The sequence below is a fragment of the Thunnus albacares genome, chromosome 2 (assembly GCF_914725855.1).
Source record: "Thunnus albacares chromosome 2, fThuAlb1.1, whole genome shotgun sequence".
In the NCBI taxonomy this organism is placed as follows: Eukaryota; Metazoa; Chordata; class Actinopteri; order Scombriformes; family Scombridae; genus Thunnus; species Thunnus albacares.
The window spans coordinates 27008383-27024097 of NC_058107.1; the positions used below are offsets into that span (position 1 = coordinate 27008383).

The 15715-nt window shown below is 38.7% G+C and overlaps 1 protein-coding gene across 1 annotated transcript; it reads left to right on the forward strand.

Moving 5' to 3' along the window:
- The first annotated feature begins 310 nt into the window (after positions 1-310).
- Positions 311-4113, forward strand: pcna (proliferating cell nuclear antigen). The gene is made up of 6 exons (XM_044375965.1): positions 311-853; positions 2032-2129; positions 2251-2318; positions 2410-2604; positions 3337-3460; positions 3560-4113. The coding sequence occupies exons 1-6, from the start codon at positions 633-635 to the stop codon at positions 3634-3636; spliced, it is 783 nt and encodes a 260-aa protein (XP_044231900.1). The 5' UTR covers positions 311-632; the 3' UTR covers positions 3637-4113.
- Positions 4114-15715: the final 11602 nt, after the last annotated feature.

Here is a 15715-nt window from a genome sequence, read left to right on the forward strand (position 1 = left end):
TTGGTCCTCTGTAAGTAGTTTTGTTTACAATTCTTATGGCTCTCTTTTGAAGTATCAAATTATCTGAGTACTTCCTCCACGACTGTCTTCAGGAAATGATTACCAAGTATGTTTTATTTATATTTAAATATTTATTTATGACTGAGTACTCAAATATAGCCTACTTCAACAGTGTAAATGGGTCAATATACTTTCAGAACATAATTAGGTAGTATTTAAAGAATGGAAAGATTATAGGTAGATTTTAGTAAAAACGTATGTGTTATTGGATGTTTTTAACCATTTCCCTTGTTTGTCCTCAGTTAGCAGAATTGTCCTCTCCAATATGGCCGACGCGTGGGTCCAGTTTTTTTGCGTGAACTGGCGGAACTGACGAGTTGGACATGGAAATGACGCAAAGACGCCGAGTCTTTAAATGCTGACGTTAGCGCGGGCTTTCAGCTCAAACCCTTTTTCTTCCTCAGCAGTGGGACTTTCCCTGTGTGTGCTGCTCTTCAACCAGTCAACAACTGTACACAAAGAGTCGAGTTTTTAAGGATCAACTGAAAACTACCTGCAGCCTCTGCTTCGAGGACGTGAAATATTCTTTTGAAGTTTACGCAGACGTAAAAAACAACAACAACACAGCCACCATGTTTGAGGCTCGCCTGGTGCAGGGATCCATCCTGAAGAAGGTGCTGGAGGCTCTGAAGGATCTGATCACAGAAGCTTGCTGGGATGTCAGCTCGTCCGGCATCTCGCTGCAGAGCATGGACTCGTCTCACGTCTCCCTGGTGCAGCTCACCCTGCGGAGCGACGGCTTCGACTCGTACCGCTGCGACAGAAACCTCGCCATGGGAGTCAACCTGAGCAGGTGGAGTAAACACACAGCTCTGACAGAGAGAGAAAAACATTTAACTTTACATTAATCTCTTGTACGGTTAGCTCGCTAACTCCCCCAGAAATATAAATTTGCTGACTAATGTAGGTAGTTTGACAGGTCGAGCTTCAAAGAAAAGTCGATGTGATAATACTCGAGGGTTGTTTTGACTTTGAGCGGCTTGTATGTAGATTTGAAGCCGTTATGCTCGTTCAAACAGTCGCTTCGCTGTCTTTTTGTTGGCACAAGTCTTAATAGTGTGTGTCTTTTTAATATTTGGAGCTTACAAAAGAAGATGGCCATCATGGCGGAGTTGCCCGGGCATGTCTCTGCTCAGCCGACTGAGTAGTTAACTCTTTACTGTCAGGTTTAAAGTACAGCAGTTTGTACTTGTTTGAAGTTTCCAATCGAGCAGTTTATACGTCTTTATCCACAAATAAGTGTTACATATAACTTTCGTATTGTGTGAAAATAGACTTGGCGCAGTTTGAGAAGCCTCAGCTGCATGTTAATTACGTCGTGACGTCATTTGAGCGCCAATTCTTTGCATGGCAGGTTGGCGGGAATTGTTGTTAAACCCGGGAACTTCCACTTCCGGTTCCAGTTCCACTTGCTGTCTTCTGTCTTTGTCACTTTACACCGGTTCACTGGATACATCTGTGTGTTATAGCTTTTCGGTGTCCATCTAATGTTTATGGATTTGTCCAATTGAATTTGTCCGATTTGAATAATTGATGGATAGAAAGCTATAGTGCCAAAAAATGTTCTGTTTCCACCATTCAGCTTGAAGATCTGCTGATTTTCTTCGTTCTTTTGATAGGAAATTGCTTTAGACTAATTAATTACTCAATAAAATAACCTGTAGATTGATTGATAGAGAAAATAGATATTTTACATTTACTTCTTTATTAGTCTGTTAACTTTTTGGTTAGTCGTTTAGACTAGACTATTTCCATTTGAGAGATAGAGTATTTGGCATTTTTCTTTGATAAAAGACACTATTCATCATTTCAATTTGCTGTTTTAATCATATCAACACTTCAGTATATTGTAGTATTCTGGCTTCTTATTTGAATATTGTTCTTAATGTAAAAAAAAATATGAATTCTGCTGCCTGAATATTTGGTTCGGTTTACAACACAGTTTTAAATTTGTTTCTTATTTCCATACAGTATGTCAAAAATCCTGAAGTGTGCAGGAAACGAAGACATCATCACCCTCAGAGCAGAAGACAATGCAGACACACTCGCCCTTGTGTTCGAGACACTCAGTGAGTTTTTAAGTTTGCTGTCGGCATTAAAAGTGGAATATAATCAACTTGACGGATGCTGTTCAGCAGTGTTTCTTCAGCATTCATGTCGTATTTACCACTTCTCTCTTCACTCTCACAGACCAGGAGAAAGTCTCAGATTATGAGATGAAATTGATGGACCTGGATGTGGAGCAGCTGGGTATTCCAGTAAGTAATCGGTGTCCTTTTCTCATCTTTTGTGTCTTACATGCTTTATGCACACTGTTCCTGACCGTCTCATGTCCATCTGTACCCTCAGGAGCAGGAGTACAGCTGTGTAGTGAAGATGCCCTCTGGGGAATTTGCCCGTATCTGCCGTGACCTGTCCCAGATCGGCGACGCCGTCATGATCTCCTGCGCCAAGGACGGAGTCAAGTTCTCTGCCACTGGAGAGCTCGGCACCGGAAACGTCAAGCTGTCCCAGACCAGCAACGTAGACAAAGAGGACGAAGCTGTGAGTATGACTATTGGATTTGGTTGGAATTAGGATCATGTAGCACTAAAACGATTAGACAGAACATAACAGAACATAACTTATTAATGACTTAGGTCACTTATTTATAAGTAGAGGTACCAGCTGGTCATGGCTTTTAGAAATGCTGGCACTTCTCCCTCTTAATGGTTCAAGCTTTTCAAATATGATGACTTGTTGTCCTCCTTTGTCATATATGACAGTAAATTGAAATTTTTAACATTTAGTTGTACAAAACAAGTAAACTAAACACATTATCAAGACCTCTGAGAAAACATGAATGACTTTTTTTTTCTTTTTTTTTTCTTTTTCAGACTAAACGATTATTTAAGAAAATGATTGGAAAATTAATAGATAATGAAAATAATTACTAGTTGCAGGCCTACTTTGTATCATTAAGTGATTATATCAAACTTAGGCTGTAACTGATAATTGTTTTCAGTATCAATCTGTCATTTATTTTATCTATTGTATGGTCCCAAAAAGATTTTTCAAACAATTTTTCAAAAGTTGATTCGAACAGCTTTATTTTTTAATACAACCAGCAGCCCAAAACACAAATATTTATATTATCGCAGAAGAAAAACAAATATTCACACATGAGAACCCTAGATATTGTCAAGTTTAAACATTTTTTACATACAATACTTGATGCTGGTTTAGACCACAAGAAAAACATTTTTTCATGTTTGTCCCTTAAATGTCTGTTTCCAGGTTACTATTGAGATGAACGAGCCCGTTCAGCTGATCTTTGCCCTCAACTACCTGAACTTCTTCACTAAGGCCACACCACTGTCCAAGACAGTCACCCTCAGCATGTCTGCTGATATTCCCCTCGGTAAGAGCATCCGTCCAGTCTTCATTTGAATTTTTGCTCCACCCCCCACCCCCCGAATCTGTTGTGGCTCTAACTTGAGTATTTTTGTCTTTTCCACAGTGGTGGAGTACAAGATCGCTGATATGGGACACGTCAAATACTACTTGGCGCCAAAGATTGATGAGGAGGCTTCCTAAATTGTTTATAACACACCAAAAAGGGAGAATAGAGAAAAGCAGGCGACTGGGACTCGTTGTGAGTGAGGAAAGAGCTGAAGGGATCTCGTGGGAGTTGATGATCCTACTGAGGTTTCTGATCTCCTCCTCTCTGATGAGCTATCCACAGCGGGAGGTGCAGTGTCAACTTTTTTATAAACGGTCAACTGTCAGCATTATGAATGATGCCGAAGCTTCAGTGTTCTGACTCTGAAGATGTGTTCAGAGCAGCTGACTGGTCCAGACAGCCTCAGTGTACGTTTCAGCACTTGTTCACTCCACCTTTTTGAGTCTCGCTCTCTATTTTTGCCCGTTTTTGGGAAAGCAGTTTTCAAGTATCCAGTTTCTTCTTGTAGATACGCATTTGTAAATACTTCCTGTGGTTTCGCGTCAGTCAACCCCAATGTTTTTGTATTCATTAATTCAGCCCAAAATAAATGATTCAAGTTGTTTCCAAAATGTTCTTGTGTTTGACATTCCTGAACATAAACTGTATGTAGTTTTAGACTAAAGACAGACTCGGTGAATACAAGTTCTTCAGTGACTTGATTTGAATAATATCAGGACATAAAAGTTAAATGTGAATCTGAGTCTCAGGTGTTGAATTTAAAACATTGCATTAGCACTGCAACAAATAGTTGGTCTATAATGTGTCAAAAAATTATTTTCACTGCCTAAAATAAAACTTGAAATGTAGTCCTGATCAATAGTCCACAACCCAAAGATAGTCAGTTTATTAATGGGAGACTAAAGGAACCAGAGAAAAACTGATATTTAAGAAGCTGAATAGAGTGAAGTTTGGCTTTTTTTATTTTTAAATAACTCAAAGCTATTAATCAGTCATCAAAGTAGTTGGTTAAATTTCTGTTGAATTATTAATCAACTAATTGCAGTTCTATGCGACTGCTACACTCAACCTTCAAAGGCCTTATCTTAGATGAACCATACTTCCTTTTGCAAACCCACGCAGTCATGCTGGCAGTCACACAACAGAGCTTGTAATTTGTCCAAAAGGAAACAAGTGTCAATATGTGTAGAGCTAAATGTGTTTGAACAAGTACATATACGTGTTTTGATTATTTTCCAAATTTATAATCAAATTTAAATTACTGAAGAACAAAAGACCTAAACTAAAGGGGGGGATATAATACTGTGTACATTTTTACTTGTGTACACTAAATGCATGTTAAATGCTGCAACATACAGTGGAGGCTCAACTTGCAGCACCTGTTGATTGAAACCCATATGAATTATTAATCCAAACTGCTCCTTTAAGTATTTAATGTAACTCTTATCTGTAGACACCCAAAACAAGATTTTTGATTTATCATCAGGCCTTTTTCACAGCAGGTACTTTCACTTGTCATAGAGGGGAGGTATTACTAATAACACAAACGATGAGTGAGTCAGCGTGCACAGTATCTAGACCCTGAAACCATTTTCCCTGCATGTCATCTGTGAAAAACGACTGTACTGTTCAGGTTTTTATTTTATTTCCAGACATGAACTATTTGAACAGAAAAGTATTAACAACATATTCTGACAAAAAATATGTCCAGTAAATTATACAGGTTGGGTACAACAGCACAAATCATTTACGATCCCTGTGGAGGACATTGTTTATGAAGCAGTAACCAGTTTTAGCCACTAGGCGGTGCTCTTTTGCTACTTTTGCTTTAATTCTGTTGGTGAGTGTAAATTACATTCACCTGTCAGGTCAAATCTGAGGAATCATTTATATTAGAGGGATTCCCTCTTAATTTCTATTTTGCAGTTTTTCCAAAAGGATGAAAATTTTAACAAATCCAGATGGATGTGAGTATTTAATTCTCTTAAAATAGAAAGCTGTCAGTTTCCCAGCATCAGTGTGATACCAGATACCACTAGTCTCTGTATACCAGAGTCAAGGACGTTGTCTCTCTGTATTTTAGTCTGTATAATACTGTTGCATCACAGAAGTCATTTAGGTCTGGCAGCTTCAGAGCTTCGTGCAGGTCAGTGAGCAAACTGAATAAACTGCTGAATATTCAGAGAATTCACTCGACATGCAGCCAGAAATACCTGAGGGAGTCTGTCTGCAGCTGGCTGATGTTTCCTGTGGTTTTGGTGCAGTAGGTAGTGAAGAGTCAGACATTTTTAATCCTCACAAAGCTTTAATCTGACTGGCAGCTACATCTGGCCCAGTCTGAACTCTACTGTACACAGAGCAGATAGAAACCAGCTGGTATCTACTGCTGTTTGTCAAAGTTATTGCCGTTTTCTTTGCTACTTTATACTTTTCAGATGAAGATTTGACACAATGGATAATATAACAAGCTTTAAAAATACAACACATTGTTAAAGATGAAACCATTGGTTGTAGTCGGGGTCACATTTCAGATGTCTATGAGTTGTTAACAGCTCCACCAAATAGTGATTTTTCCCTCTAAACTTCTCACATGGTTTAACATCAATAAATGTTCAAATGAGCCAATATTTCACCAAAAATCAAAGATTAGAGAAAAAACTGAAAACCGATTTGTGTATCAGAACTTAGTTTTTTTTTCTTTCCTCTCCCATTAATCATCTCACGACCCCTCAGATTTATCTGGTGACCCTTTGGAGGGGCCTGACCCCTAGGTTGGGAACCACAGGACTAAACTAGCTGACTGTATATAAAGTAGTTGAAACTAGCTCCACCTCCAGCAGCTACAACAGTAACATGCTGCTCTAACACTGATGCTTCAATATTAATAATCTAATGATGTCATATATAATAATATATCAGTCAGAGGGACCAAACCAATACTTTTACTGCAATACTTTAACTACATTTTGCTGCTAATACTTTTACTTACTTATTTATTCAGGATTTTTCATGCAGGACTTTTACTAGTAATGGAGTACTTTTACATTGCTGTATTGGTACTTATTGGTACTCTGAATACTTCTTCCACAAATGGACGAGACTTGGATAAGAAGATAGATATCACTGTAATGTGTGTTTTGTAAATATGAAGCCACTGCCAGCAGCTGCTTAGTTTAGCTTGTCTTCTTTTGTCCCGACCAAAAGTACATTAAAATACAGAAAGATTTTCAGTTTACAATCATAGAATCAGAAAATAATCACATTTGAGAAGCTTTATTTTCATAAAAATGGACTCAAAACTATCAGGTTATCAAAATAGTTGACCATTTATTTTCTGTTGATCAACAAATCAATTAATGGTTGCAACTCTACTCGTGTTTTACTGTACGAAGTGACAACCAACCGTTAGCTAACTAGCTTAGCACAAAGACTGGAAGCAGAGGGAATCAGCTAGCCTGTGTCTGTACAAAGATAATAAATATCAGAACCTAAAGCTAAACTAAAGGTCAAATTTTCTGGTACAGCTGTAGTTTTTACATTTAGGTTTTTTGTATGAATTAAACAAACAGTCATAATGTGTTAATAAATGAGCTTTAGAGGTGCTGTTAGGTGGATTTTGTTGCCTTTGGACAGAGCCAGGATAACGTTAGCTCTTTACCCCTATTTCAAGCATTTTTGCTAAGCTAACATTTAAGGGTTGGCTGTTGATTCAGTGTACACACAGGTGTAGATTAATTGATTAGCTGTTTGACAGAAAATGAATCATTTTGAGTCAATTTTTAGGGAAAAAAAATGACAAAATTATCTGGTTCCAGCTTCTGAAATGTGAATATTTTATGGTTTTATGATCATAAACTGAATATCTTTGAGTTATGGACTGTTGGTCAGGACAAAACAAGACATTTGAGGATGTCAGCTTGGGCTTTGGGAAACAGCGATCAACATATTTCACCATTTTCTAATATTTTATAGATTAAACAATTAATTGCTTCATCAACAAAATAATAGATTAATCGCTAATGAAAAATTGTTAGTTGCAGCAGGAGAGTGGTATCTTTTCATCTACCTCCACACAAAACATCAAAAAAACCAAATCCGGAAATGTAGAACTTTTCTTTTAAGAACATCTTCCCATCAAGAAGCATTTTCTCATTTCCCTGACGTTTACTGTAAAATCTGACTTTGTTCTTAACTAACCTGCCTGGTTGAATAAAGGATAAAAGCAGCCTAAAGTAGAGACAGCAGAGCATAGATGGAGCAGATTATGACCTCAGCCTGTCAGTGTAATCCCAGACTCCTCTAGAATACCAAAAATTCATCTGCTGAAAGGCCTGAACTCTAATGAGCTTTCTGCACCCGTGCAGTAGGAAAAGAGGATTTCATTTTTTGTGGATTTATTTATACCAAATACACTAGATGAATGTATGTCATGATTCCTAATGCCTGTATGTTCGGTAGAGTTGTCTAAATCCTTAGCAGCTATCACCAGTTTTCTAAAACACAATGTAGCCTACTGTACCGCTGCCGTGGATTTACCCGATAGAGCCACTGATTCAGATAACGGAAGGAGAGTGTGTCTCCAAATGTAGAGCAAGAAAAGAGATGAGACTGTCATCTTAGAGAATGACCGATAAAGCAAAGCGACGGCACGGCCATTTAAGCTGCCTCAATATTTAATTAACCACTGCCATCCAGGTTCAGATTAATTACTTTCTAGAACGTAGCAGTGAGGATTCAACCTGAGTGGGGTTTCCACTTTTGAATTGGATGCAATTTCAGACTGCAAAACCAGACATGCTTCATAATGACGAATGATGTCAGCGCTTTAATTATGAGTCATACTTAACTGTTTAGAAGAGTTTCAGTATTTTTGTGCATCAGAACTCATGTTGTCAAGTTTTAAACTTACAGCTCTCAAACTTTGGTAACATATTGACTAGATATTAAATCCTTATTTTTATCTGTATGACTTTGTTGAATTAGTTTAGCATTACCATATTTATTATTATTACAGAAGTTATTCTATATGTTTCACACAACTATCTAATCCAAAATGCAGTAATCAGCATCACCTTATGGTCAAAAATGATTCAAGTGTTTATATATTTTAACAAGCATAATTAAGTGCTAATTATCCATCAGTTGAAGATGACACAACACAGACAAATTTGGTTATACAGGTGGCCAAAATAACGTGAACACCTCATGGAAAAGATTAACTCGAACATTTAATTGCTCAACAAAATTACCTTAAATCCCAACCAGCAGTATTTATTTAGTAGATCCTAAAGACAGTAAATATACATATATAGAAAAAACAAGATGAAACTAACCAACACAACAACACGTCATGGGAAGGAGGTTTAACTCTGAGGATTACAAACTCTACTACAAAGTTTGGTCATGTTGGGCCAGATGTCAATGAGCAGGATTTATCAGATATTACAGATATTTTTTAAGATGTTTTAAAGTCCCAAAAAAAGCAAAACCATCTGTTTCTAAACTGCTGCTGCAGTTAAACATGTTTAAGGGGAAACAGTCTGAACAATTGTGACACTTAATGTCAAACATGAGATGAAACCTTAACCAACAGGGACGTTTAATGTCAGACACTGGTATACCAACTGCATCATGTAGCTGTAAAAAACAACTCTCAAAAACCCCAACACACACACACACACACACACACACACACACACACATAATTCATGAGGGTGTCATGATGGCTTTTGACAGTCTCATTTGACTCAACAACAAAATTTTTACCGACAATAACATGGACGAGGAGTGTGCTGTCACTATTTTTACCAGCCAACTATGTGCAACAAATGTGGAAAAAACAACTTGCTGAAAACACTAAGCTGACTTCTGGAACAATCCTCTTTATTTCACAAACCTTTTTTCGGCACTGGGCCTTCATCTAGGAGATTTACAGATTGTGTAAAAAACCAAGCTTATATACAGTTTATACTTTGCGAGACGGCTGGATCCTCATCCAATGAGAGCTTGACACACGGAGGGGCAGCTTCCAGAGGATGATGCACAGAATATTATAAATCTTAAACAGCATCTCACAGTCACAAAATACTGTTAACAAACTAAGAATTAGAGCTGCAACTAATAATTATTTTTATTATTATTTTCACTATTAGTCATTTGGTCAATAAAACAACACAACATCCTGGAGTCCAAAGTGCCTCTTCAAATGTCTTATTTTGTCCAACAAGTAGTCCAAAACCCCAAAATATAAATTAACAGTTTCTATTCTAACAATTTAGAGTCTTGAACGAAGGAATGTTTGGCAATTTTTGCTTGAAAAATTACTCAAAGGACCAGTGTGTAGGATTTAGTGGCATCTAGCGGTGAACTGAATACCCCTCACCCCCCCTTCCAAGCATGTAAGAGAACCTACGGTGGCGAAAAACGCTTAAGGCCGTTTATACAGCCGGTGTTTGGTTTGTCCATTCTGGGCTACTGTAGAAACATGGCAGTGGAACATGGCGGGCTCTGTGGAAGAAGATCCGCTCTCTATGTAGATATAAAGTTCTTATTTTCAGGTGATTATACACTAATTAAAACATACTTATGAATATTAGATTCCACTTCTGCCAAGTCTGTTCTGATGATGCCACTAAAATCTGATCCTGTAAACAATTATTCGATTATCAAAATAGTTGCTGATGACTTTTCTGTTGATCGGCTAATCGTTGCAGCTCTAATAAGGATATAATTCAAAACCTAATGTTAATACAATTGAGAACAGCAAAACCTTTATTCTTCATTTATTCCCCTTTGATGTAAACTTCTGAGAGTGTCAATCCAGAAAGCCTCTTTCTGTTTGTATCACTCGCTCTGGGTCCCATATTTATCTTATCAATACCAGTAAAAGAAAAACAAAAACATCACAGAAGCTCTAGCTGAGGTGCCCCAGCTCTGTTCCACATTAAATATTCTTGATCTTTAGCGACGAGTTCAACAAATAAAATTATTGTAACACTTTACTTTAACCCCTGCATTTAGCATTTATAGGCACTATATATACATTTAATACATGGTTTATAACACACTATATTGTATAGTAGATATATGGACATTTTAAAGTGTTTATTGATGAACAGTTTTTGTCAACAATTATAACTACTCCTATGAAGACAGTTTAATATATTTATATATTATTACAACTGCGTTTTACTATATTGTCATTCATTTTCTGTTGATAAACCAAGATCCATTTACAGTTGTTATACATTAATACACTCTTATATCTGTTTATAACTACATTATAATGTGTTATAAACCATTTATGAAATGTTTTTATACTTGTTACCAAAGTATTATATTAAAAAACTGAAAACTGGAGTCCTCCCACACCCGCAAAACAATAAATCAGTTGTAATTCATTTTTTATCATTATGCTATTGTTGCTTCCTCATACATTAATGTGTGAAAATTATCTGATCAGGCTTTCAACAGAGTTTCTTTGATGAGCCGAGACAAAACTGCATGTGGCTCGAGATAAAATGTAAACACAGGCTTTCACTTGAAATGTCATTTGTGCTTCTTTCTTTTATGTTTTCATGCATTTTTAGTGTACTTACACTTGGCTGGGATGTAACCTATTGTATTCTCGTGAATCTGATCTCCAGTGTGTTATCATGAGGTTGCATTCCTGCATCTCTCTCTCTCTCTCTCTCTCTCTCTTCTCCCGTCTGGCCTTTAAATTGCTTCCTGGAGGCAGGGGATTTTGGCCAGGGAGATAAGGGGGAATGGGATGAAACACTCTCGCTGGCTGTCTATCTCTGTCTCTCTGTGCGAGGCATGGGGAGTCCGCTGAGCGTGGTGCATTTACTGAGACAGAGGAGAGAGCTGGCTGTACTCGGTCATCCCTCGGGTCAGTGAGCATGAGGAAATGACATCTTTCAAACCTGTTTCAAACCGCCGTCAGCCTTATCGGCAACAAAGCAAACCTTTTTTTCTGAATGAAAGATGTCAAAGCGTACAGTACATACTGGCACTAAAAAGTTTGATTCTGTGCAGACATGAGTGTACAGATGCTGCAGAACCACTGTAACAGATTGGTGTGCATGTTCTGGTGGTTTTCTCCCTTCTTGTCAGTCAGCCGGGTCCTGGAGGGTCGATCCCGACACTCAGACCTGACAATGTCTTACATAAGCCCTCAGTGCTCTGCTGTCTCTCCACGAGAGCAGGTTGCATGGATTATTGATGCCTGCACAAAGCGAGCTGGGGCCGCACATGGCAAGGACATACAAGTCACACATGCTGCAAGATCCACCTGCTGAAAAAAAAAACCAACACACCAATATTTCAGGTTTGAGTCCATCTGCTGCAAACATTTCATGGCATTGTAATTGCAGAGTTAGGAAAGAGGGATTCCCTCTTCACAAAGGCAACACTTTACTTATTACAGTCCACACAACAACCACAGATCTCTCTCTCTCCACACACACTGCATTCATGTTAACCTCCTCCTTCCTGAGCTTTGGTTTTACACAGCGTGCCTCACAGTTGACACACATGTATTTCTGACTGTGCTCCTCGTGTTGAAGTCATCCCCGCATGGATTAGCATAATAATAGGATGTCCCCTTTGTCCCTGTTTTCTGTCACTCAGATTTCACAGCAGCAAGGCAGAGGACGTGGCAATGTGGACGGGTGGGGAGGAGAAAGGCAGAGGAGAGGGAAGGGGAGGGGAGGGGGTGAACGAAGGGAAGTGCAGAGATGGAGGAACGTGTCGTAGCCTGGGAGTCACACCTGAGTGTAATTGCTACGTTAGGGACAAATAATCGATGTGGCACTTTGTCTTGATGTGCGCTTGGTGGCCTTTTAAAGTTGTTCTTTTTGTTTCGAAGTTATTTAAAATCCTCGTTTCTATCATCTTGACTCGTCCAGATTACATTCCTTTGTTAAAGTATCTGTGTCCCAGTGCCAAGCTGCATACCGATTGTACAGTACAGTATATACTAATCTTTATATGCTGTTTCTGCAGCTAGTATAAAAGATATCAACACATTTACTGTTTCATACTAACAGAAAATTATGCAATAAGTGCTCCATGCAAAGGTAATCAAACTGCGACTGTAGAATTGCTCTTCCAATTAAACTTAGAGGAGAACTGATTCACACATCAAAATCTGTTTACAGGGGCTGGAGAGTACTGCTGCTGTATAAAGGGAGCTGCACAACAGCTGATAAAATGCCACAAGTGATGTCACTTGAATCAGCGTTGGTTGGGGCTGAAGACGACACGTTTGAAAATGAAAAAATCAGGTGCAGGTGTGGAGTCAGAGAGAGGTGAGATCATAGCATAACACACCTCATAATCTCTGACTGAAATGTTGGCTGGAGCTTGAGTTGCTATTGTTTTCTCAAACTAAGGTTGAAAATGAACTTTGCTACTTAAACGTATGATTGATTACTAATTCTTGAGAAAAAATACTATAATCTTTTGGATATTTCCTTTATTTGTACAGATATCACAATCCACAATTTTACCACATGGACTGATAAATATTCTTCCCTGTTCTATGAAAACCACATCTCCAAAACATCAACATCATGAGCCAATAATAATCAGCCTTGTTTCTCTTATGACTAAACTACTACTTTTTATTAAAGATTAGACCTGAAACAATGAATCCATTAATAAAACAATTAGTAAAATAACTGTTATGCATCATATTTCAAGCAAAAGTGCCAAACTTTCCCCACTTCCAGCTTCTCAGCTATGAAGATTCTTTGTCTTGATTGACAGTAGACTAAACATTTTTATGTTTGGGGTTGTTGATTTGGGAAAACAATTGAGGAAGTAAAAATTCCAGCAACATTTGTAGAATAAAGAACAACTTTATGGTGAGATCAACACTTGACCAACACTTGGTGGTCAGCATACAACATGTTACAAAGAACATTTGAATGAGATGGGTATGAAACAAAACTAAACAATGGTTAAAAAGTTTTTTTTAAAAAAACAAACACAATCAGCCATATATATATACACATATAAGTGCTATATATACTGTATATTCATTACAAGTGTCTTAAAAATGGAAAGCTAAGACAAGATTGGGGGAAACAAGCAGTTTTATGACATCACTTTGGGCTTTAGGAAATTGTGATATAGTGACATTTTTCATTATTTCCTGATGTTTTTAGTCTAAACAATTAATTGAGAATATAATCATCAGATTAATCAGTTGGAGATGCACGGTTTTCACTGGGCAATGATGTTGCAGTGTCTTGTGATTACATTGTAGGATTTAATAAGTGCTTTGGTCCTTGACATTGAGCAATAGGAAAAAGAAATTACTCATTCACACTCACACACACACACACACACACACACACACACACACACACACACACAGTTTTAATTAATCAGCCGGTGAGAATCTGAATATGTTGTTAAAATATTTTGGATATTTCTTCCTCTCCTCTTTTCCTGCCCTTTGCCACCCGTCACAATCAGATCATTGTCCCCTCTCCGTCCAGGGAGGCCTCAGTTTGCTACTTAGCAACTGTTTCCACGGCTACAAAGTTGCTCCCAGTCTCAAACCCCACCCCCGCCTCCACAATAAGTCGCCAGTGTCCCTCTGCGCCTTTGTGTCCACTTCCTAAAGCCTGGTGATGAGACACGTGTATTAACGGGGGTTAAGCACTGCCTGTTGGTTATCTAAATTCAAAACATATAAGGAAGCCAAACTGTCATAATAGCTTCAGGATTATTCGTCTCAGAGGACATCAACCAGCCCCACGACACAGTATTCCTCTCTGTGTGGAGAGATGGTTGTTATCTCGGTGCTTTTGGTGATTTTATTGGTCCGAGGAGGGCTGTGGAGAGAGTATTGATGAACGTGACATCCTCTAAAACACTCAAACACACACCAATTACACTCTGGCACTTTTCCCTTTCCCCCTGTGTTGTCCTCCTACACCATGAGTGTCAGTGAGACCACGCACCTCAGCACTAATGTCACTGAGACAAATTACACTTCATTGTCCTCACTTGCCCAGTAAAGTGTTCATGTTTTCGGGACTGTGGACTGTCATTCACACACACACACACACACACACACACACAGTCAGGAGGACGAGGGATGAATCTCAGCTTTGTGATTTTGAAAAACACAGAGAGAAACACTTGGAGATCAGAAAATAATATACAGTAAAGGCTGCCGGGTACATTCAGACATGAACGCAAGCGTCGGAGCTACAGAAAGATCTATTTATATCGCTCCTAAAAATAGACATTCTTCTCCATAGAAACATGAAATCCTTCTGAGGGGCAAATTACTCTCGAGCTGCTGCTGTTGTGTGTGTGTGTGTGTGTATATATGTGTGTATGTGTGCACCTTGAATATCTGTGTGTTATTCTTCTGTTTCTTCCAAAGGTGGGAAGCGATTACCAACTGTATCATCCCAGCTGTAAGGCTCTTTCTTGGGGAATCTCCGCTCTCCCTGTCAGCCTGCAGCAGACGGGATTTTACAGTGCTTTGATGATCATCCTCACCCCCCCTCCACCACAACCACCACCACCACCCCCGCCCCGCCGTCTCCTCTTCTTCCCTGTTTCACGGTGACGGGCTTTAAGCCGACAGGCGCGGCGTAGATTCATGCACATTAGTTTACAGTAGCAAAGGGAGAAGTGTGTGAATCTGTGGCTAATCTATGAATGACATGAAAACACCGACTTCTAGCTTTACTTTGCCTGAACAAAAAAATCTGAAAAAGACAAATGACCGTTGTCTTAAAGATAGGATGATTTTTTTTTAAAGATTATTTGGTTTTCCAGTACTCCAGGAAGGTGATGTGCACCCTTTGGTTTATTACTGTATCTGTGCTGAGGCCTTGAGCTTGTAAAATAACAACACAGTATCACCATGCTGCAACACTTTCAGGTGCCTTCATTTTCCTGGCTGATGTTCATTTCGAACACAATCACTACTTTGCTTTAGGCTAAGATTTCAGGTTAGTCACAAGCCAAACAAAAAGTGATAATATGACACAGATCTGTTGACAGATCTAAACTCTTGTCATTGTTCACCATCACGTGTCTCTCTTGTAAGCACACACGGCGTTGACTCCTCTCACAGTGGGTTTCCTGTTTGCCTGATGCTATCACTCCTCTTCAGCAGAGACTGTGGACGTCCTTGGGCGGGGGGGTTGGGATTGCGGGTTTGATTCAAACGGCTCGACT